The 23821-nt window shown below is 37.7% G+C and overlaps 2 protein-coding genes across 4 annotated transcripts in view; both read left to right on the forward strand.

The window, feature by feature from the left end:
- Cpa6 (carboxypeptidase A6) overlaps positions 1 to 23821 on the forward strand; it is a 318546-nt gene that overhangs the window by 163593 nt on the left and 131132 nt on the right. The gene's annotated exons all lie outside the window — the stretch shown is intronic.
- LOC114623128 (40S ribosomal protein S9-like) lies at positions 3486 to 4070 on the forward strand. Of its 2 annotated transcripts, XM_028769805.1 has the most exons (2): positions 3486 to 3606; positions 3706 to 4070. In XM_028769805.1, the coding sequence occupies exons 1-2, from the start codon at positions 3486 to 3488 to the stop codon at positions 4068 to 4070; spliced, it is 486 nt and encodes a 161-aa protein (XP_028625638.1). The 2 variants fall into 2 exon arrangements, with proteins under 2 accessions (XP_028625638.1, XP_028625635.1); XM_028769802.1 differs by having other exon boundaries at positions 3486 to 4070.

Here is a 23821-nt window from a genome sequence, read left to right on the forward strand (position 1 = left end):
GTCATTCACATTATTTGTCTTTATTAGTTTTAGTGATTCTTTTTTGTAGATAAAAGTGATACATTTGTTTCAGCTGCAAGATGACAAAATATTATTAGAGAAATACGTGAGTTGACTATTATATCACTTCTGAATATTGAGTTACAAGAGAAAAATTATTGTTTTTTCTCTTTTATTTCTACTCTCCTCTCTCAAAAATAGGCAAACTGTAAGCTGCCTGTGAGAGTTTGATATTGTGAGAACTTGAGAAATAATTTAAATAATTCAGATTTTCCCCCTAATTTCAAAAATTACTTCAAAAAAGCCCTGTGTTTACCTGCTATGTAGAAAGAGAGGGAAAATCTGATTTTTGAAGCAACAGTCTCCTTATTGCATCAGATGATGAGAAATATCATCCTAACTTCTTCCCTGGACTCTTTTATCCTCTGCAACCACTACAAGCTTGGAGATAGTTTCAGTGGTCTGCAAAGTTACACAATAGCAATTTATTTTTTGTAATTTTTTATTGGAAAACAAACATACAACTTGGAATGGATTTGAAGCAAATTGTGTCATAAGCAGATTTTCTTGAAGTGGCTAAACAAAGCTTAAAAAGCAAGAAACAATAAAAGAAAATGTTTCTACTACAATGCCAGGAGTACAAAACAATAGTGTCTGAGTACCTGGATTAAACAGCTGTCTTGCAATAGTGCAACTTTTAAATACGTATTGTTGATTGTCCACAGTCCATGCAGAGTTACAACTCTACACTTCAACAACAACATGCTGACAGTTCCTAAAAGCTACTTTAAAAAAAGCATAACCCAGATGTTCCCTCATTTGACCAACTCCATCAAAGTTTAGATGTGCAGAAGGGCTTAAATATATTTAGAGTAAGCAACATGCAACATGGTACTTGGTCAATTTTCTAAAATAAAGTTTAAGGATAATGGCAGTAAGATAAGGGAAGAAAACATGGAGGAATGAAGTACTAATTACTATTCATGCATATATTTTTGACAGTAGGGGGGAAATATTTTTCTTTGTAACAATAGCAATTTCTTACACACTAAACAAATGTTCAAATGAGCCCATCCCTTTCCTGTGCCACATATGGAAGTATATATTATTTTAGTTAACAGAAAATGAATTTTTGAAAGTAGTATTTTCTGTGTGGCCATAACTTAGAGTAAACATAGAGGATTTCACATTTTCTGAAAGGGGAAAAGCGGCCCTAAACAGTTTGAGATGGTTTCCTTTAAAAGAAAGCATTATTCTTATAAATTTAAAGAAATCTATATTTTAAATATTGTTTACTTTATATTTCACTAAATGGTACATATAAATGGAAAACAAAGCATTACAGAAAGTCCTATATAGTGGTGATCACAGGAAATTTATTCTGTAATAAGCCAAACTAGAAACAGCCCAATGCCCTCCAACAACTAAGTCATTAAACACTGTGACTATCCATTCCATGGAATGTCATATAACAATAAAAACGAACAAGATATTGACTGTTTGCTAATATATGGAGGCTCATGGTCTGAATGGTGAAGCCAATCTCAGAAGGTTGTATACAAGTAATGACACATATTGATGCATACATGTGAATTCTCTTTATAAAAATGAGCTACAAATTAAACAGGTGACAGATAATGGTCTAAGGTGCTAAGTGATGGGAATAGGGGCCTCCTGGTAGTAAGTGATGGGAATAGGGGCCTCCTGGTAGTAAGTGATGGGAATAGGGGCCTCCTGGTAGGACCCTGTGGTGATAGAACAAGTCAACGCTCACTAACCTAGGTGGTCTGACTAGTAATTTCTTCTTATTTATGAGGATGCTCTCAGCCAAATACTCCATGCTGGCGGTGGTATTTTGTCCTTGTAAGAGGCTGAGCAGTCACCATAAGCTACAATTTTCAACTTAAACACAAGGTAAACAATAAACAGTGTGCTGTGTGACCAGGGTTTTGTAAATATAAGTATTTAATATATTAAATGCAGTTCTCATTACTTTATTGTAAAAATAATTTGTGTTAGATTATTTTTGCACAATTGTATATTAACGTAAGTGTTTGTAATACGTTCAAGATAAGCTAAACAACAATATTCAATATGCGTACGACCTTTTCATGTTTTAATGTTTCAAGCTTTCACACACATATATATTGTGTGTGAGGATATTTCCCCATATTTTCCTACTCTTTTTCTAGGTCCATATCTCTCCCATTGGTTATTTTTGTCCCTTTAAGGGGCTATATTTCATGTCTCATTTCAAATAATTATGTAAATGTATCTATGATTTTATGCATCTATATAAAATCTAGGAATAGCAAATGAGAGGAAAGAACAAATTTTAACTTTCTGTTGTTGTCTTAATTTGTTTAATAACAGTAACTCCAGTTATAACTACTTTCCTACAAATGACATAACTGCTCCACTGTATGGCAGAAAAAAACCCATTTCTGTATATTAATTTTTCTGTCTATTCTTCTGTTAATGGACACCTAGGTTGGTTCCGCAACTTAGCTGTCATGACCAGTGCTGCAATAAACATTGATGTGTAAGTCCATGTAGTATATTGCCTTGGGAGCCTTTGAGGAAACGCCCAGGAGTGGTCCAGATGCAGCTGGTGATTTGGAAGATCTATTGCTAGTTTTATAAGAACCCCACACTCACTTCCAATATGGCTGGATTAGCTTGCACTCCCACGAACAGTATGTAAGTATTCCTTTATATCTGCATCCTTGTTCTCTCATCATTGTTGGCTTACTGTGCTTTCAAGTTACAGTAGGTTTACTGGTATGTAACCCATTGTTAAGTCAGAATATGTGCCTCTCCTGATGCTCATAGTAATTAACCAAAGCTACACACGGCAAGATTTTATATAATTATACAGATAAACTCAATGAACTATAAAATATAAAATATGAACTAGCCTGGCTATAATATTATAATATCTTTATTAATTGCCAAAGTAAACAAGGGAAAAGTATACATGCATCAACTTCTTCTTATTTTCAACTTATGACTATAATTATTTCAAAGATAAAATTCTTTAAAATAATTATCCTGTGAGCTGGAGAGATTTCTCTGTGGTTAAGATCATTGGATGAACTTGCGGGGGACTTGGATCTGGTTCCCAACACCCACATGACAGTCACAGGCACTACACACATATGGTTCATCACATAAATACATGCAGGCAACACATTCGTGCATAAAATAAATCTTTAAAAGTATTTTTCAGACAAGTGGTACCATAGCAAAATCAAAAGCATCTTCACAGCAAACAACCCAATCAATAGGGAGAAAAAGACAACCTATGGAATGGAAGAACATATTTGCTAGCCCTGGATATTTGATTAAAAGGTTCATATACAAAGAGTTCTGGGAGCTCAATAGCAAAATGACAGACTAAATGATTTAAAAATGAGTTTAAACATGAATACGCCTCTTTGTCACGGGCCTGAGTTCGTAGGCGCAGAGGGCCTAGCAAAGTCAATATGCCAGTCACCAGGAGCTGGGTTTGTTGCAAAACCTATGTGATCCCACGGGGACCCTTCAAGAAATGGCGTCTCGATCAGGAGCTAAAGTTGACTGGAGAGTATGGACTCCAGAACAAACGTGAGGTGTGGAAGGTCAAATTTACCCTGACCGAGATCTGTAAGGCGGCCCGGGAGCTGTTGACACTGGATGAGAAGGATCCTCGGTGTCTGTTTGAAGGCAATGCTCTACTGAGGCTACTTGTTCGCATTGGGGTACTGGATGAGGGCAAGACGAAGCTGGATTACATCCTAGGCCTGAAGATTGAGGATTTCTTGGAGAGACGGCTGCAGACCCAGGTCTTTAAGCTGGGCCTGGCCAAATCTATTCACCATGCTCGTGTGCTCATCCGCCAACAGCACATCAGGGTCCGTAAGCAGGTGGTGAACATCCCATCCTTCATTGTTCGTCTGGACTCCCAGAAGCACATTGACTTCTCCCTCTGTTCTCCTTATGGTAGAGGCCGTCCAGGCCGAGTGAAGAGGAAGAAGATCAAGAAAGGCCAGGGCGGTGCTGGAGCTGGTGATAATGAGGAAGAGGATTAAATTAGCACCCTGCTGCACTGGAGGATTGTCTAGTTTTCCAGTTGACAAATAAAACAGAATTGATACTTGGAAAAAAAACATGAATACGCATTCTGCAAAGAATATATACAAATGCCCATAAGTATTAAGATATTCAACACTTCTAATCATCAAAGAAATACAAATAAAACCACAATGGCATTTTATTGCTTATTTTAGGATGTCCATTACTTTACAAACTAGTATACATATATGTAAGTAAGACTATAGAGAAACTGTAACCCTCATACACCTTTGAGAAGGTGACACAGGATAGCCACTATGGAAACAATACAGAGTTTCCTCAAAAAGAAAAATAGACTAGGTAATTTATAAGAGAAAAAAAAAGAACAGAAATTGACTCCCAGATCTTGAGTCTAGGAAGTATTATATTCAAGGTCCTGGATCTAGTCTAAAACTTCTTGCTACAGGATGGAAGACTAGAGGAATCAAGACATGGAATTTCTACCCTCAAGCCTTTTATTCTTCACATCAATACATTCATGAGAGTGGATCCATCACGACCAAAGCACTTGCCATTAGGCCCCACCTCCAAACACTGTTCCACATGCTTTCGTGGTATTCAAATGCCACGTCCCAATGGAATAGTTAGCCTTTTTTAAAGAAGGAAAAACATGCCATTTATGACAACATGGATAGTCTTTGAAGATGAAGAAGAAATACTACATGATAGCACTATGAAGAGACATCCAAAATAAACAAACTCAAAGGAGCAAGGTAAAATGGCATTTTCCAGGGACTGAGGAGAAAGCAAAATGTAAACACATCAGTCTAGGTACAAAGATTTACATGGAAGATAAATGAGGCTGGGAGAATTACTCCAGTACCGTGCCTGTAGCTGAAGCTGTAATAGGTACTTTACTTGACTTAGAGGGTAGACTTTTAGCTCAGTGATGTCATTTTAAGAAAAATAGAGAAGGTAAGAGAAAAAGTGTGGAAGCTAAAAAAATAAACACACACACGCACACTAAGTACACTACACACATATGGCTCATCACATTATGGTACAATAATAGTTATTGTACAATAATAGTTATACACTCACATAAACACACACATATACCCTCACACACATAAGCACACACATACACTCATAACTCACACATACAAACTCATATACACATAAACACATACACACTAAGTACACTACACACATATGGCTCATCACATTATGGTACAATAATAGTTATACACTCACATAAACACACACATATACCCTCACACACATAAGCACACACATATACTCATAACTCACACATACAAACTCATATACACATAAACACACATACATACACACAGCATAGATTGTGGCGAATCTTACAGATGTATACCTATAACCAAGTTCATTCAATAATATTCATTAACTACAAAGGGTTTTTTCTTTGAATGTCAATAAAACACCCATAAAAGAGTTCCAAAAATAAATGCTCTTACCACAGGATGCCTTGACTCTATAATATTTCAAATGCACTCTAATTTCTCTCCTGTTTTCTTTCTTCCCTTTGTGGTGCAGTTGGTTATCTAAATCCTCAGGCAAATAGCATATATTTCTGTAGGCACAAGCATATTATTGCTTTATATCTTTCAAAGCCTTTGTTTTTATGTAATTTTCTTTTGTTAGTCCTAGTTCACTTCCACTGTCATCTCCATTGCTTTTTCAAAATAATATTTGTCTCAGTATCACTTAGCGGATCTTAAACACCATCAAATTTAATATTAGATATTTTGTTTACCATATAGAACATTTTTGTTACACAAAACTTATTATGGACATGATTTTAATCAAATGCAATCTCATAGGTGCTTTCTCATTTTTATTCTTTGAGTATTTTTTTGTTGTGATATAAAATGATATTCTCTGGTCTAAATAAAATGTCTGATAAATTTATTGGTAAATGTTTCTCTATGTTATGGCATCTTTCATATGGGAAAAGTCAGAATCTGATTATTTTCCTTTAAACTGTAATCTAAAAGTAGGATTATATATCACTGATTGCAAAGTGAACACTGTTGACTACATTATCAATAAAATATTTGTTAAAGTATAGAAACTTAAAATGTATAGTATGCTTTTTATCTTTTCAAATATATATATATATATATATATATATATATATATATATATATGGGATATTACTTGACCTGTGAATTTGTTTCAGAAGGTAAATTCACAGGATCCACTCCAGATTTACATAAGCAAGAACTCCAGGAGTATGGTCCAGCAGTGAAAGCATTAGCACAAACTCTTACAGCTAAGACTGATGGAGGATAACTGGTTAAAAACAGCTAGAGAAACAAGACAGGATTAAAAGTTTAATAATAAATGCTCGAGCAAAGACTATGAATAGGGAAGAAACAGCAAGTTAATGTCCGGAGAAATTGTGGAAGGCTATGCAGGCAAGATCACATTTGAACCAAACTTGGGGACAAGTGAGACTTTATTCCTCTTTCTGAATTTGTCAGTTAGCACAGAGTTGTATATATTCATGAGTCGTGCTGTGATATTTTGATAGAGATAATACAATGTGCGATGCTCAAGTCAGAATAATTAGCAAAACCCTCAGTTCACACATTTGTTTCATGTTGGAAACAGTCCAAATTATTTCTTCTGGCTATTTTAAAATATACAACAAACGTCTATAAACTATATTTACATTACTATACTATGGTACTTAAAATCTCAACAAAAAATAAAATAAAGAGAGAGAGCTACGAAGAAGCCACCCAGCAACAACTTTCGGCATCCACGGGCACATGCTCACATCTGCACACACATACACCCCCATACATACACACATAAAAGAACTTGATTTTCAAAATATGTAAATAATGTAACAGTAGAGAAACAATTCAATTTTAAAATGGGAAAATTATCTGAATAAACATTTCTAAAAATACATACAGAACAAATGGCTGTTTGAAAATTAGTTTCAAATCGCTAATCATTGGAAAAATACAAATCAAAACTAGATATATCATCCAAGTTAGAATGGCTGTCACCAAAAAAGACAACTCATTTTCTTCTTTAATTCAACACACCTTCATCGCACATACCCATCCTAGTCAGTCTTCCAGACTTCAAGGTTTGATAAACTGTAGTTCACTGAGAGTCACTAAGCTGAGCCAGGAGTATACTACTCTCCTGAAATCCCCAAATCGGAGGCAATAAAATGGTGAATTTTTGAGGCTGCCCAGTGCTACAGATAAATAAAATAAATCTTAAATAAAATAAGTCACTTAATTATATTCAGGATTCAACTGACTAGAAGCTACCCAGGCCTAGGCTTCCTCACTTATCTGGATTCCCAGCTATGCCATTTCTAGTTTTGTAATCATGGTTGTGTATTTTTTCCTTACAATAAGCACCCAGTACTATATAAGCTTCTATGGTCCTCAACCTCTGGATCCTCTTCATACTTGCTATGGTTAAGAGTATTCAGCAGGCAGGAAGAAAATCAGTCTTTTGAGCAAAAGAATCCAGTCTTCCAGGGGTCTGTATCCATAGTGTGAGAAATCCATTTGTAGGTCTGGAACGCATGGAGGTCAGAGAGGAAGTGTCACTAGAGACCTTGGATGTGTTGCAAGTTTATTTGTACTTTATCCTCCGATATTATCCATTACCTATCCAATAGGTAACATTCTAGATTTTTCCATAGGTATCTGAAATATTAAAAGGTTGGTGTCACAATAGAAGGAATTAGATTAATAAAGAGAGAGGCAGGAACAAGGAACATCAGGCAGCAGTATAGTGAGCTAGACCAGGACTGGAATGTTGGAGGCTAAAACAACAGGATGAATTTCAAAGAGAGGGTCCAGAAAAGGCACCAAGTATGGCTGTTAGACTTACAGTTTAGGAGAATGGAATAAGAAATTCCTCAACTCAAAGAAAAATAGAAGAACAGGGTACCATGGAGAAATTAATGAGTTGTATTTTGGTTAAGTTCTATATTAGAGATTATCATTCTGATAAATAAATGTACATATATACATATACACACATATATATATACATATGCGTATACATACACATACTATATATGTATATATATACATATATACATATACATATACATATACATATACATATACATATACATATACATATACATATACATATACATATATATATATGATCCAGCTTTCTCCTGCTTTTTAAGTAACTGCTATGCATTTGAAAGAAGAACCATAAGCCACTGCTCTGTAATTATAAAATTTAGAGCCAGTGAGATGGCTCAACAGGTAAGGGCAGTTGTCATCAAGGTTAATGATCTAAGTTCTATCCCCAAAACCATATTGTGGAAGGAAATAAATGACTCCCACAAACTGTTCTCTGACCCCTACATGTGTACCACACACACACATACACACACACACACACGCACGCACAAAACCATATATACACATACACACAAATAAACGTAGATAAAATTAAAATAGAACTCTTCAAATCTTTAGTTCTAAAATCACTATATCTAAAAAATTATAAAAAGAAAATTTTTCTTGATAAACTTGATATTGAAATGAATAGTCTTAAAATAACATCATCATCTCTGATAGTCGCAATGGTCTGAAAATATATCTGAGGATGAGGACGGTCAGAAGACCACTGTTTTTATGCTTAACTGGAAGGTACCAAGTAAAAGGAGCTACAGGAAGAAGGTCTGCTTGGGTCCTCGTGGAGGCAGGCTTATTGGAACAAAGCTGTGTGTGGGAGATGTGCACGGCAGAAGCAGTGACGTATATCTGCAATCCACATCAAAGAGCATGAAGCCCATTTGGCAACTTGATAACATTATCTGAATTAGACATTTAGCAAAGCATAAAACAGCATGGCATCTTCAGCAAAAGGTCATCTAAATATCCCCCAGAGGATAGTTTCACTGTGATTATTCAGAGAGAGTAAACTTCAAGAATGAGAAGCATCTGCTTTTGGACCATGAGCTTTTCAGTGCCTATTAAAACTCATAACTTATTCATTGCCATTAATAGGAACGCCAGTGCCAGGATGCCCCTCTTCTAATTGAGTGTTCTATGTGCTGTGCATAGCACCACTGTGCACAACTGGAAAGGTGTGGATTTGCCACAGTCGCCATGAAAGCCATCAGGTTACCCACCATCTACCAACACTGCTCTTGGGAGACCATAAAGTGATACACTTGGGAGTCTTGTGAGACAACTAGACCACATTTTTAACCTTAGGAACAGAAATAGTTTTACGTTTTCCTGGAATTATCTCAGTCATGGCTAAAAATAATTCCTCAAACGTCTCTGAATTTTTTATAACTCTACAAGCTAAAGGCCATCTTAGATATTCATAGTTTCCACCTGCTCAATTGGCAACTGGTTGGGAATTTTAGAAAGTGGGATGGGGGTGCAAAGCTCTTTGATGGGTAGAGATTGAAAGTTCTATAGATAACGTATAAAGTGAATAAGTGAATACACTGAACATTACTAGAACATTCTAGCTGAATGGTTAGATACAGTGCTACTAGTAAAGTTCTGACATGTACTATCCCAGAAGCAGCCTCGACACATTTGATGGGTACAGTACCTCGAATCCTGATCCCTCCAAATAAATCTACCTCATTGTTGCTGTCTTTTTTTATAGAGTCTATGGTTTAATTCTTGCATCTTTAATGGCTAATAAAAAAACTGAGCAATACATCCATCTAAGAGACACCAAATCTGGAGTGTAGAGCTGCTATAAGCTGTGGGTTCATCAACCAAAACCTTTCCTGGAGGAGAAAAGAAGTATTGCTGATGCCTGAGTCAGAATCTTTTCTTTCTTTTTTAATTTATTGCTTTGTTTTATGTGTTGGGTTTTTATCTGCATGTATGTATGTGAACCTCTACATGCATGGTGCCCCTGGAGGCCAGAAAAGAGTGTGGAATCCCTTAGGACTAGAGTTAACAAACAGTTGCCACGGTGTAGGTACTGGGAATGAAACCTAGGTCCTGTGAAAGACCAGCCAGTGCTTTTAATGGATGAGCCATCTTTCCAGTCCCTTAAAATTTTCTGTTTAAAAAATGAAAAAATCAAATGCACAAATGATTCCCTACAGCTGCTTCGTTATTTCCAGCTCATGTATCAGCTTAGGTTAGAGGACGCCAACTTGCTGCACTGCAACAAACTTGTCGGAGAACATCGTGCATTGTACCCCATCCACAAAAAAAAAAAAAATTAGATCAATAACAGTACTCTAATCTATGAAACTCATAAGCAGAATACTAACAGCAATGATAAACCCTAATATAGTTTACCATAGAGTCCGGTGCGATGGCACAGGTCTGTAACCCCAGACTCCAGGTTTGGAAGGAGGAAAATCAGGAACTCAAAACCAGTTTCCATCACACAGGAAGTTTGAGGTCAGCTTGGGCTACATGTGACCCTATGACAAAAGAGAGAGAGAGGGGAGGAGGCGGGAGAGAGGGGGGAGAGGGAGGGAGGGAGGGACGGAGGGACGGAGGGACGGAGGGACGGAGGGACGGAGGGACGGAGGGACGGAGGGATGGAGGGAGGAAATTAAAATCTTTCCATGAAGACTGAAACACAGTAGGCTGGGAAGATAGCTCAGTCAAAAAAAAAAGTGTTTGCTTTAACACTCAAGTTCAATCCCCAGGATCCACATAAATACAGCTGTGATAGTGTACACTTATGATCTCAGTTCTGGGAAGGCAGAGACAGGAATGTCTGTGATCAACTACCAGCCAGCATAGCTGAATCAGGTAAGCCAAGGCAAAGGACAGGCCCTGTCTCAAACAAACAACCCACAAAAAGCAAGGTTAATGATTCCTGAGGAACAACATGAGGTCTCCAAATGAACCTGCACACATGAACTTTTACGCACACGCATGTGTATACACACACACACTAAAAAAGAAAAACTGTAACATTTCCCTACTTTACCTCATATAATACTTAAGGAATTGGACACTGCTCACTAATGTTTATACAGTAAGCACAGTGCTATAATCAGCAGAGGTAAATGTGAAAGACAAGCCTACCTGTGTGGATATTATTACAGCCTAGGAGGTTATAGGACAACTGATATTCAGATTACAGTACCTGAATTAATTTAGAATTCATCAATTAGTTATTCACTCAGAATGTTCTAGTACTATCTGGGAGTCAACGCCAATCAAAGACAGCTCCAGGAATGACTGCCCTTGGTTGTTTAAACATTCCGAGGGCTTAGAAATAACCATTTTAGGAAGGAGCTCAGTTATCTTCCAGATCTGAAATGACTGTGCCTGCGGCTAAGCATGTCTCTTCTTTCTAACTCTGCCCTCGCTCTACCCACTCTGGTCCCCAGCAGATGATCTGATTCAGAGATACAGAGGCAGAGGTGAAATCAAAAGGGCATACAGTCCCTCTTATTTTCTTTCCTATTCAGGATGGACTGAATTCATTGATTGGGTTTTTTTGTTTCCAGTTCCAAACTAGAAGCAATAGTAACAAAGGACCATTTTATTACCATCTAAAGAAAATCTTAACTAAATGAAGCTCAGTTTCTGCTGAGCCTAGAATAACTCATTCACTCAGAAAGAGCAGAAACCCACTTCACCAAGATCACATCTAAAATGTCTCCTTAAACCCACTAGATTTGGACTCAAAGCTTCCAAATGAGCCTTGTTTCATTCCTGTCCATGCCTGCCTCTCTCTATCCATAAAATTTAGTGGGAAGGGTACAAAAGAGGGCTAAAAGATGAATTTCATGGTACCCATTTAGCTATCACCAAGTATTAGATGAGCATAATAGCATCCATCTTGGTAACTGCTATTTTGATACACCATTTTTTCCCTAAAAAAAAAAGTCACTTTCATTAAAGTTTTCAATAGTGATAGCTTAAGGTATTTTTTATGTTTTAACTTGATGAGCCTAAGTTTAGGTCACTTTTTCACTAATAGTGTTGGTCACTTGAAGATTCTTTTGTTCTTAAGATGAACTAACATTTTTCTATTATAACTGTCCTCTCAGACCAGCTTTTGGCTTTGTCGAGCCCTCTATGACTTCCGTATCATTAAGCATATGCTTTTTTTTTTTTACCATGTCTTTCTCTCCATTTTTTTCTTTGTAGATGTTGGTAGTTTTTGGAGTTGTTATTTTTGTAGCATCCTGATTTAGACATAAAGCTTGTTGATCGTTCATCTTTTGCAGCATGAACATTTAAGGTCATAAATATCTCTCTCTGCAATACAGTATTTAATTCTAATTCAGTTCCAGATTTGTGACAGTGTCTTATTTAGCGTGCAAATTATGGAAAGTCTGGTTTGTAATTTCTAAATATAGTGTTTGTCATCATCTTCTAAATTTAATTACCCTGTAATCAGAAGGCATTTGTTTCACATCAGTTTTCTGACATCTTTTTAACTTGTTTTTGTAGCTTGATGCTGGGTCAACTTTAATAAAAATTCTGCAAGTGCTTGGGGAAAAAGTTGGCCTTTTGAAATTAATAATATATAATTGAAGATTTAAAATGTATACCTTGTATGAAATTACCATTTTTATCATCAGGTTTCAAGACTGTGGAGCTGATTTTATGTGTTCAAATTAATAATTATTCATATCCTCTGGAAAATTGAATCTTTCATCATCATATATAGATAGAACATAGATACATATGCTTACTAGATGTATTTATTACATATATATCATGATAGATATACTGATTTATTACCCTACAAAGGTTTTACCCTGATGCTTTGTTAATATCTGGATATTTTTCTGTGGTATTTTTATAGTTTATCTCTTCCATATTCCTTCAGCCATTCGATTTTAAACATCTCTTAACTGACCCATAAGGCTATTTTTGTTCAGTTTCATAGTTTTCAATAGACACATTTATTTAGCATCATGAACAGCATATGCAAGGTCTTTTAACTGTGTGACCTCTTGTTTGGTGAATGATTTACTTTCTTTTTAAATGTTATTTTGAAGTTTTTTTTCTTCCCTTATCTGCATTGTATATAACTTACATCCCGTGGAGTCCCTTTGCCCTCTCCTGTTGATAATTGTCTTAAAATAGTTAAGTTACATTCATGGAGAATCAGTAAACTCTTTCCGGATATTCTAAGATTTCTTAATTTACAATTTCCTCTTAATATTTTTGGTGGGGTGGTTTCTGGTCATTATTTTAGACATTATGAAATTACAAACGAAATGTGTTGTTTGTTACTGTCATGTTGCCTTGGCTCACAGTACATTGACTATGTGCACATGTGCAGTTGCATTTTGTCATGACTCCTTCAAGCTTGAGCAATGAGATTATTGAGTAGTCTTGCTTAGGGATGTATTTCTCTCTTTCCAGAGAGACTGTGCATTTATTACTAGAAAAAATACATATGCATAGTAAGTTCATAAATAAATGAATGAATGAGCTTCCTAAGTAAAAGGCTTTAAGTTAGCTTCCAGTTTGGGAGGGTGAACATCCCAGGCTGGGTAGCTTCTGTTCAGCGTCTAGTGATGGGAAAGAATGGAAGTGGTCAAGTTGTGAGAGGAGACAAAAGAAGAACCCAGAGCCAGATTTTTTTCTTTTTATGACAGCTTACTCTTAGGGAGCCCACCAGGGTCCTCAGGAGCTACATGAATTCCTTTCAAGGGTTCCACCCAAGTGACACCTTCTATTACATCCTTTCTCCAGGGTTTTGCCATCTCAACACCACTCTACGGTAAACCAAGCTTCCAGCATAGAAACCATATCCAAATCATCACATCTAGCAAATATGACTTCAATTTTTTATGCCATTATTTAACTTCACTATTGCCCTCTCTGAAGGTTCTAGTTTTATGCTAGAATGTCAGTCTCAACTCTGTAGGACCCAAAATCTTGATTTTGTTTCCTGTGTGGTTATGATTAAAGTCGCTACTTTAAAAAAAATAGCCATTTGAATACATGTGTAGTAGTTTTGTGTTTATTTTAATTAGCATGACCCTCATAGCTAGTAGCAACATTCTTATCACTTTCAGTTTCTCTTTGTTATTCTGATCTTTCTCTGTGCTTAAACTGGATTGGCATCTTCTTTCTGTTGAATATTGAGAGTTCTTAATATAGTCTGAATGTTGTTCATGTATCAAATAGGGGTTGGTAAATATAAAATTCTACTCTGCTTATTTCCTTACTTGCTTTATTTAATTCTCTCATATATTATATCCTGACTGTAGTTTCCCTCCCCTAGTCTTTTCCCTGACCCTCCCCTATTCCCCAGATCCATCACTCACTCCCCACTTCCCACATCCCCACTCCCCCACCCCTCCACCGCCCCTAACCTACCCTCAGAAAAAAAAGCAGGCTTCCCAAGAACTTCAACAAAAAACAGTATAATAAGCTACAATAGAATCAGGCACATACCATCACATCAAGGCTGGACAAGCAAATCAGTAGGATAAAAGAGACACACAAACAGGCAAAACAGTCAGGGTTAGCCTCTTCCTCCCAATATTAAGGGTCCCACAAGAATACTAAGTTACTAAGACATAACATTTTTACAGAAGACCTATGTCAGACCCCTACAGGCTCCCTGATCTCTGTAAGCTCCCATGAGTCTCAGTCAGTTGATTCTGTAGGTCATCTCTTGTGGTGTCCCTGACTCCTCTGTTCCCTTCAATCCTTCCTCTCCTTCCTCCCCCTCCTCATCCCTACGACTCCCCAGGCTCCGCCTAATGTTTGGTTGTAGGACTCTGCATATGCTCCCATGAGTTGCTAGATTGGCTCTCTGACCTCTTTAGTGCTAGGGTCCTAGAACACTTTAGTGCTAGGGTCCTAGAACACTTTAGTGCTAGGGTCCTAGAACACTTTAGTGCTAGGGTCCTAGAACACTTTAGTGCTAGGGTCCTAGAACACTTTAGTGCTAGGGTCCCAGATCACTTTAGTGCTAGGGTCCTAGAACACTTTGTAGGCAGGACAAACTGTAGGTTGAAGGTTTTGTGACTGTGTTGCTGTCCCAATCCCTACACTTGAAGCCTTGCCTGGTTACAGAAGATGACCAGTTCAGGCTCCATGTTCCCTGTTACTAGGAGTCTTTGCTAGAATTTACTCTCATAAATTTGATGGTGTATCCATCATTGCACTAGGTTTCAACCTTGTCCCCCAAATAACCCCCAATTCCAATCATTTCTCCCAGTATTTTCTCCCTCCCTTCCTGCCCACCTGATCCCTCTTGTTCCCAACCCCTTCTGCCCCAAGTCCACCTGCAAAACCTATTCTATTCTGTCCTGTCCTGTCCTGTCCTGTCCTGTCCTGTCCTGTCCTGTCCTGTCCTAGCCCAGCCCAGCTCAGTCTAGTCTAGCCTAGACTATTTCTCCTTTCCAGGGAGATCCTTACATTCCCCCCTTTAGCCCTCTTTGTTACTTATCCTCTCTGGGTCTGTGGAACATAGCATGATTGTCTCTTATTTTACAGATAATGTTTACTTATAAGTGAGTACATATCATGTTTTTCTTTCTGTATCTCATTAAGATAATTTTTTTCTAGTTCTGTCCATTTGCCTACAAATGATGTCATTATTTTTAATAGCTAAGTAATACTCCATTGTGTAAATATACCACATTTCTCTTTATCTATTCTTTGGTTGAGGAACATCTAGGTTGTTTCCAGTTTCTGACTATTATGAATAATATTGTTATGGACATAGTCGAGAAAATGCCTTTGTGGCAGAATAGAGCATCATTTGGGCCCAGGAGTGGTATACCTGGGTCTTAAGGTAGAAAATTGGTAGATTCCCAAGTTTTTGAGAAACCACCATATTGATTTCCACAATGGCTGTACAAGTTTGCATTGCTACCATCAATAGAGGAATATTCCCCTTGCCCCACATCTTTGCCAGCATGAGCTGTCACTTGTGTTTTTGACCTTAATCATTCTGATAGATGTAAGATGGAATCTCAAAGTTGTTTTGATTTGTATTTCCCTTATGGCTAATGATGTTGAACATTTCTTTGTTTCTCATTCATTTGATATTACTCTGTTGAGAATTCACTGTTTAGATTTATGTCCCATTTTTAATTAGATTATTTGGTTTATTGATGTCTAGTTTCTTGAGTTCTTATATATTTTGAATATTAGCCCTCCGTCAGATATGCAGTTGGTAAAAATCTTTTCCCATTCCGTAGGTTGCCATTTTGTCCTACTAACAGTGTCCTTTGCCTTACAGAAGCTTTTCAGTTTCATGAGGTCCCATTTATTAATTGTTGATCTTAGTGCCTGTGCAATTGGTGTTCTATTCAGGATGTTGTCTTCCTGTACCAATGTATTGAAGGCTATTGCCAACTTTCTCTTCTATGAGGTTCAGTGTATTGTGATTTATGTTGAAGTCTTTGATCCACTTGGACATGAGTTTTATAGGTAATAGACATGGATTTATTTCCATTCTACATATCAACACCCAGTTAGACAACACCATTTGATGAAGATGCTTTCTTTTCCTCATTGTATATTTCTGGCTTCCTTATCAAAAATCCAGTGTCCATAGATATGTGGATTTATGTCTGTGTCTTTGATTAGATTCCATTCCATTCCATTGATCAATGTGTCTATTTTTATACCACTACCATGTGGATTTTATTACTATAGCTGTGAGGTACAGCTTGAAATCAGAGATGGTGATAACATCCAGAGGTTTTACCCTATTATACAGGATTGTTTTAGCTATCCAAGGTTTTTGTTTTTCCATATGAAATTGGATATTGTTCTTTCAAGGTCTTTAAGAAATTTTGTTGGAAATTTAATGGGGATTGTATTGAATCTGTAGATTGCTTTTAGTAGGCTAGCTATTTTTACTATGTTAATCCTGGTGATCCATGAGAATGAGAGATCCATCTTCTGATATCTTCAATTTCCTTAGTCAAAGACTTGAAGTTTTTATCATACAGGTCTTTCACTTGCTTGGTTAATTTTTCTAACTATATTCTAACTATATTTCTACCTATAACTAATATTCTCTACTCACTTTGTTTGGTCTATCTGGATAGCATTCTTTGTGGGGGGATTCAAGACCGGATTTCGCTGTGTATCCCTGCTGTCCTAGAACTCTCTCTAAAAACAAGACTGGCTTCAAATCTCCCAGATTTTGAACTATGTGAGCCCATGTTCATACCCGAACTTTCTCTGCTTTCTGCCACTTAATCATGTTGTGAGTCTTTGCAGGAAATGTCTTCAAGTTTTATTGCTAACCAGTTTTAGATCTGTGCTCTGTTTTCATTCTCAAACTGCTCCTCTTTTATGACAGTCTACTCTTGTTTTCTGAATATTCTCTTATCTCATCAACACCACCTGTCTGTTCTAGTTACAGATTCTTTGTGCTCTGCTCTCCTCTTACATTTTGCTTTTTTCCCCTCTTCTGCTTTCTAGTTTCTCAGTCTCTGGTTGGAAGATTTCAGCAAATGTCTGGGAGGCCATTGTTTATGGTAGTCACTAAGAGCCAAGAGCAGGATTTCATACAGCATGATTGGCACATTGGGTGACCAAAAAACTGTATTATCAGATCATTTTTGTCTTTGGGGTGGTGTAGTTTCTCTAGTCTCCTGCTAGTCTTCAGTGCTGTTGCTTGGGTGAGAACCACTGTCAGTCGCTGTATACATTTTTTTTAATTTATTATATGTAAGTACACTGTAGCTGTCTTCAGACACCCCACAACAGGGTATCAGATATCATTACAGATGGTTGTGAGCCACCATGTGGTTGCTGGGATTTGAACTCATGACCTCTGGAAGAGCAGTCAGTGCTCTTAACTACTGAGCCATCTCACCAGCCCCCGCTGTATACATTTTTACGTGAACTCTTTGTTTCCCATTGAAAATTGCACCTTTACCTTTCTAGAGCACCATCAAAAGCCCCTCCACTTTTATTTCTCCTGCAAACTTATAACACGAAGGACTTGGATTAGGACATGCCTAAGAGTAGGCATAGTACATGAAAACTTTAGAATTCTAACTGGCTCCAAAAAATGTAGAATCCACACAGTCTCAGTGTCTTCCATACTTTAGAATGACATCAATCCCTGAGTCTGTTCAGGGCTTCAGGGAAGCTAATGAACTTGGATTTCATTCTTATGACACCCCATGGCCCTCCTAGTTAGCTATGCACTCTCTGATCAGCTATATCATATGTGTTATTCTTTTTGCTATTCATCTTTAATGTTTTACTGCAAGTTTGTATGCCATTTAATCAATAATAAAGTTGGTATTTCTTCTTTGAGGTCCTGTTATTTTGGAGGTGGGTGTATGGGAGACCTGAGTGACAATATATTTATTTCAAAATTTTGCTTGAAACAAGATGATCTGTCATTATAATTAAAAAGCAGTTGGTAATAAGATTTTCTTCTGTACTTGTAATTCACCAAATAAACCATGAGCATGTTCTTACATTTCCTCCAAATAAAAACCAAATCCAAACTTAGGTCTCAGACTGATCAAAGGGACTGTTGCAATAGGAAAGAAACAGACTACTGCAAAAGAACAAAGCTGGAGTCGTACATATCTAAAATATCAGCAGATGGGAAAGTAACAAGGCTAGAAAAAGCTGAGTGTCAGAAAGCAAAATAAACAGGCCAGAGTAACTTGACTAGACAGTGGGCTAGAATCTGGGCTTCTGATGGACTATTGCTAATCTGAGATGAAGATATAAAAATCCAGAGGCCTGGAAGAAATAAGGTGTAACTAAAGCTTAGGTCACACTAGTAAGAATTGTGGTAGTAAGAGATTGCCCACTGGGTGTGAGAAGTCCAGGTATTTGGGAATCTGGAGCACCTGACTTGGTGATAAGTACCCACAATAGGACTTTGTGAGTCCTATCTGAGTCTTATGTAATAAACAGAACAAAAAGGATTGATAAAACCATAGGTGTTTTTCAGAAGTACAGACTCAGTAAACTTCAGCATTACAAGAAAGCATTCTTCCCTCCAATTGATCCCTAACCTAACAGAGTTCTATCTGGAAGGATGCTTCTCACTCCTTCTTCCTTTTTCCTTTGCCAAGCTAGTTCCTAGTCATCTTCAGCATTATACAGGGGCAACAGTTCTCCTGGGTAACCGATTCCCCAAATAAGATAGAACACTCTGTGGCTTCCCTCTGTAGATTAATCACACTGTGTGTGGTATTGGCATGTTCCTTAAAGGCAGAGCTCCATCTGACTAATCTTGTAACCTCCACACTTAGCTCAATGACTGACAGCCTCAGGCTCTCAGTAAACAGTGAAAGAATGTGTGGTGGTTGCCATAGCTGGAACCTTTGCAAGTCAGACTGTTCTCACGGTCTAGTGTGAAGCAGAGTGATTGCCAGGTCCTTGGGATTCTTCACAGAGTGATGGCCCAGATCCTTTATCATCCTGCCTTCTCTGACTGTCCAAATCCATGAAGTCTGTGGAGGAACAGCAGTACTGGTTTTCATTTCATCTCATTGTTTATGGGGTAGACGCATGCTTTTCAATAAAGGGACTGCAATTAATTTTTTAAAAACTGAATCATTATTTTGCTTATATATTATTAATCAATACTGACCTATCAGCCAACAATAACTGATTACTGAGAGGGAATAACTTATGCTAAATCATTCCTGGAGACTCCTTTGTGACTTTCAGAGGAGAGAATTGGTGGAAGTAAGAGATTAGTGTTTTAGGGAATGCAAACGTTTATATTCCCCAGAGCTCACCAAACCTGACATAATTATAGAATTTAAGGGTTCCTTGGAAATTGTGTATTCCAACAATCTCATTATTGATAATTAATAAAATAAAGGCTCAGAGATGTGAAGAATCAAAGTTTAAATAGAATCAGTCTGGGAGTAACCATCTTTTTTTCCCCAAAAAAGATATTCATTAAACCAGAAGTAAGTTTTGTTTGATTTCTTTAGTTACATAGAAGAATTCATGAGGATGCAATCTGAAAGACAAAATGCATAACAAACTCCAAAGTGGTTTCATTATTGAAGCCCAGAGTGGACATGGAATTTTAAACATAATTGTATTATCACTCTATTGTTTAGAACACCAAGTGAAAAACTTTTGAATATGATGATCAAATGTCATAAACATATCTGCACTATTAAAAAATAATAAATTATAAACTATCAAAAGGAGAGAGAGGGAAATTTCTGTTACTTGATGAGACACAGCCCAAGGGCTCTTCTTTATTTTTTTCTTCTTTTTTTTTTTGTTTGTTTGTTTTTGTACGTTTGCTTGCTTGCTTAATTTTTTATTAATTATTTTATTCGTTTACATTTCAAATATGATCCTCCTTCCCAGTTTCTCCTCCATAACCCACTATCCCATCCCCATCCCCCTCTCCCCCTCTCCTCCCTCCCCTTTGCTTCTATGAGGGTGCTCCTCCACCCACTCACCCATTCCTGTCTCACCACTCTAGCGACCCCCTACACTGAGGTATCAAGCCTCCACAGGACCACAGGCCTTCTCTCCCATTGATGCCAGATAAGGCCATCCTCTGCTAAATATGTAACTGGAGCCATGGGTCTCTCCATGTATACTCTTTGGTTGGTGATTTAGTTCCTAGGAGCTCTAGGTGGTCTGGTTAGTTGATATTGTTCTTCCTATGGGGTTGTAATCTCCTTCAGCTCCTTCAGTCCTTCCCCTAGCTCTTCCATTGGAGTCCTGAGGCTCAGTCAGATGGTTGGCTGTGAGTATCTGCATCTGTATTAGTCAGGTACTGGCAGAACATCTCAGGGAATCTCTGATTACATCCATTCATTTCTTTTGCAGGACTAGATTGAGAAATGCCAGTGTGTTCTCTGGTACAAAATTTTGTTTTGACTCTGTGTTGTTGCTTTGTTATTATTTGGTTTTGTTTTTGAGACAAGGTCTCACTATGAACTGCTTAATAGGCTGGTAGGCTGGCCCGGATTTCATAAGTGCTTGGATTAACATTGTGTGCCACCTCTCCCCACTATGGATATTGGATTCCATGAAGCCATCAAAGAATGGCAGACTTTTAGTTCCCTCTTCTAATAAATTTTCTATGTGGTGGCTAAGTTCATGGAACCTTTAGTGAGAAATCCAGGGACCTTTCCTTAGTACTTGTAAATATTTGAATATTTACTTACAGGGCAGAAATTAAGCTGGAACTGTATCATTTCCATGAAAAAGTTGAGTTCTATGGTACTACAGAAAGATGCAGGGCACAGAATCTGCTGTTATTGATTCTTAATTCTTTCTAGGTAGAGACATGCAGGTCTACATTTTCATTGCATAAGCACAAATGCCATAGCTCCCAAATCATTTCCAAGGCTTCCTGGCCACTGCTGCTCATCTGATAACCACTAGCAGTCACCTGGCCTAAGTGGATCAGTGGTAATCTTTAGAAAGGGAAAAGCCACCCTGGCTACCTCAGCCGGAGCGTGGTGTCTTCTGGTGAACATAAACCTTTATAAAAGGCTACATTGTTTACACCGAGAAATAAGACAAACAAGAACATACTTGGATGCCTAAACATGGACCAAAGTCAAAATAATTATATATTATAAAAAATGACAAACATACTCCTGACTAATTGATGACAACACCACTTCTCTGCCTATTCAAGCTCTCTCTCCACTTTATTCCTTGCATCTGCTAGATAAAATTATGATAATAGATAACAAGATTATACCCCTTGCTCAGAAGTATTCAATGCAGAAAAAGTCCCACTTTCCTTTTTTAATTTTTTATATTTATTTATTTTTATTATTTTTATATTGGATATTATATTTACATTTCAGATGTTATCCCCTTACCCCATCCACCCCCTGAAGAGGAACCCCCTATCCTATCCCATCCTCCTTCCTCCTGCTTCTATGAGGATGTGCCCCCACCTACACCCCCATTCCTAATTCCTCAAATTTCCCCACACTCGGTGTCCAGCCTACATGGGGCCAAGGATCTCCTCTCCCACCTATGCCCATCGATGCCATCCTCCCCTACATATACAGCTGGAGTCATGGGTCTCTCCCTATGTGCTCCCAGGTTGGTAGTTTAGACCCTGGGGAGCTCTGGTTGATTGGTATTGTTGCTCTCCTCGTGGGGCAAAAAACCCTTTCAGCTCCTACAGTCTTCTCTCTAACTCTTCAATTGGGAACCCCTTGATCAGATCAATGGTTAGCTGTGAGCATCCACATCTGAATATGTCAGACTCTGGCAGATCTCTAAGGAGACAGCTATATCAGGCTCTTGTCAGCATGCACTTCCTGACATCCTCATCAGAGTCTACCTTTGGTGACTGCACATGGGATGGATACCCAAGTGGAATGGTCTCTAGACTGCCCCTCCTGTAGTTTCTGTCCCACACTTTGTCTCCATATTTCCTCCCTTGAGTATTTTGTTACTCCTTCTAAGAAAGACCGAAGCACCCATACTTTAATCTTCCTTCTTCATGGGCTTCATGTGGTCTGTGAATTTAATCTTGGCTATTTTAAGCTTTGGGGCTAATATCCACTTATCAGTGAGTGAATACCATGTGTGTTCTTTTGTGATTGGATTGCCTCACTCAAGATGATATTTTTTAGTTCAATCCATTTACCTAAGAATTTCTCAATTGTTTTTAATAGCTGAGTAGTACTCCATTGTGTAAATGTACCACATTTTCTGTATCCATTCCTCTGTTGAAGGACATCTGGGTTCTTTCCAGCTTCTGGCTATCATAAATAAGGCTGCTATGAACATAGTGGAGCATAAGTCCTTGTTATATGTTGGAGCAATTTCTGGGTATATGCCCATGAGTGGTATAGATGGGTCCTCAGGTAATGCTATGTCCAATTTTCTAAGGAACCGCCAGACTGATTTCAGAGTGGTTGTACCAGCTTGTAATCCCACCAACAATAAAGGAATGTTCCTCTTTCTCCACATCCTCACCAGCATCTACTATCACCTGAGTTTTTGATCTTAGCCATTCTGACTGGTATGAGGTAGAATCTCAGGGTTGCTTTGATTTGGTTTTCCCTGATGACTAAGGATGCTGAACATTTCTTAAGGTGCTTCTCAGGAAGTTTTCTCAGTTGAGAATTCTTTGTTTAGCTCTGTACTCCATTTTTAATAGGGTTATTTTATTATCTGGAGTCTAATTTCTTGAGTTCTTTGTATATATTGGATATTAGCCCTCTATCAGATGTAGGATTGGTAAAGATCTTTTCCCAATTTGTTGGTTGTCGTTTTGTCCTATTGATAGTGTCCTTTGCCTTACAGAAGCTTTGCAATTTTATGATGTCTCATTTGTCAATTCTTGATCTTAGAGCATAAGCCATTGGTCAGGAACTTTTCCCCTGTGCCTAGGTATTTGAGGGTCTTCCCCCACCTACTCTTCTATTAGTTTCCGTGTATCTGGTTTTATGTGAAGGTCGTTTATCCACTTGGACTTGAGCTTTGTGCAGGGGGATAAGAATGGATCGATTTGCATTCTTCTACATGCTGACCTACAGTTGAACCAGCACCATTTGTTGAAAATGCTGTCCCTTTTCCACTGGATGGTTTTACCTCCTTTATCAAAGATCAAGTGACCATAGGTGTGTGGGTTCATTTCTGAATCTTCAATTCTATTCCATTGATTCTCCTGCCTGTCTCTGTACCAATACCATGCAGTTTTTATCACTATTGCTCTGTAGTACAGTTTGAAGTCAGAGATGGTGGTTCCCCCAGAAGTTCTTTTATTGTTGAGAATAGTTCTCCCTATCCTGGGTTTTTTGGTATTCCAAATGAATTTGAAAATTGCTCTTTCTTTCTCTATGAAGAATTGATTT

This window comes from Grammomys surdaster, unplaced genomic scaffold, assembly GCF_004785775.1.
Source record: "Grammomys surdaster isolate TR1022 unplaced genomic scaffold, NIH_TR_1.0 64, whole genome shotgun sequence".
Taxonomy (NCBI): Eukaryota; Metazoa; Chordata; class Mammalia; order Rodentia; family Muridae; genus Grammomys; species Grammomys surdaster.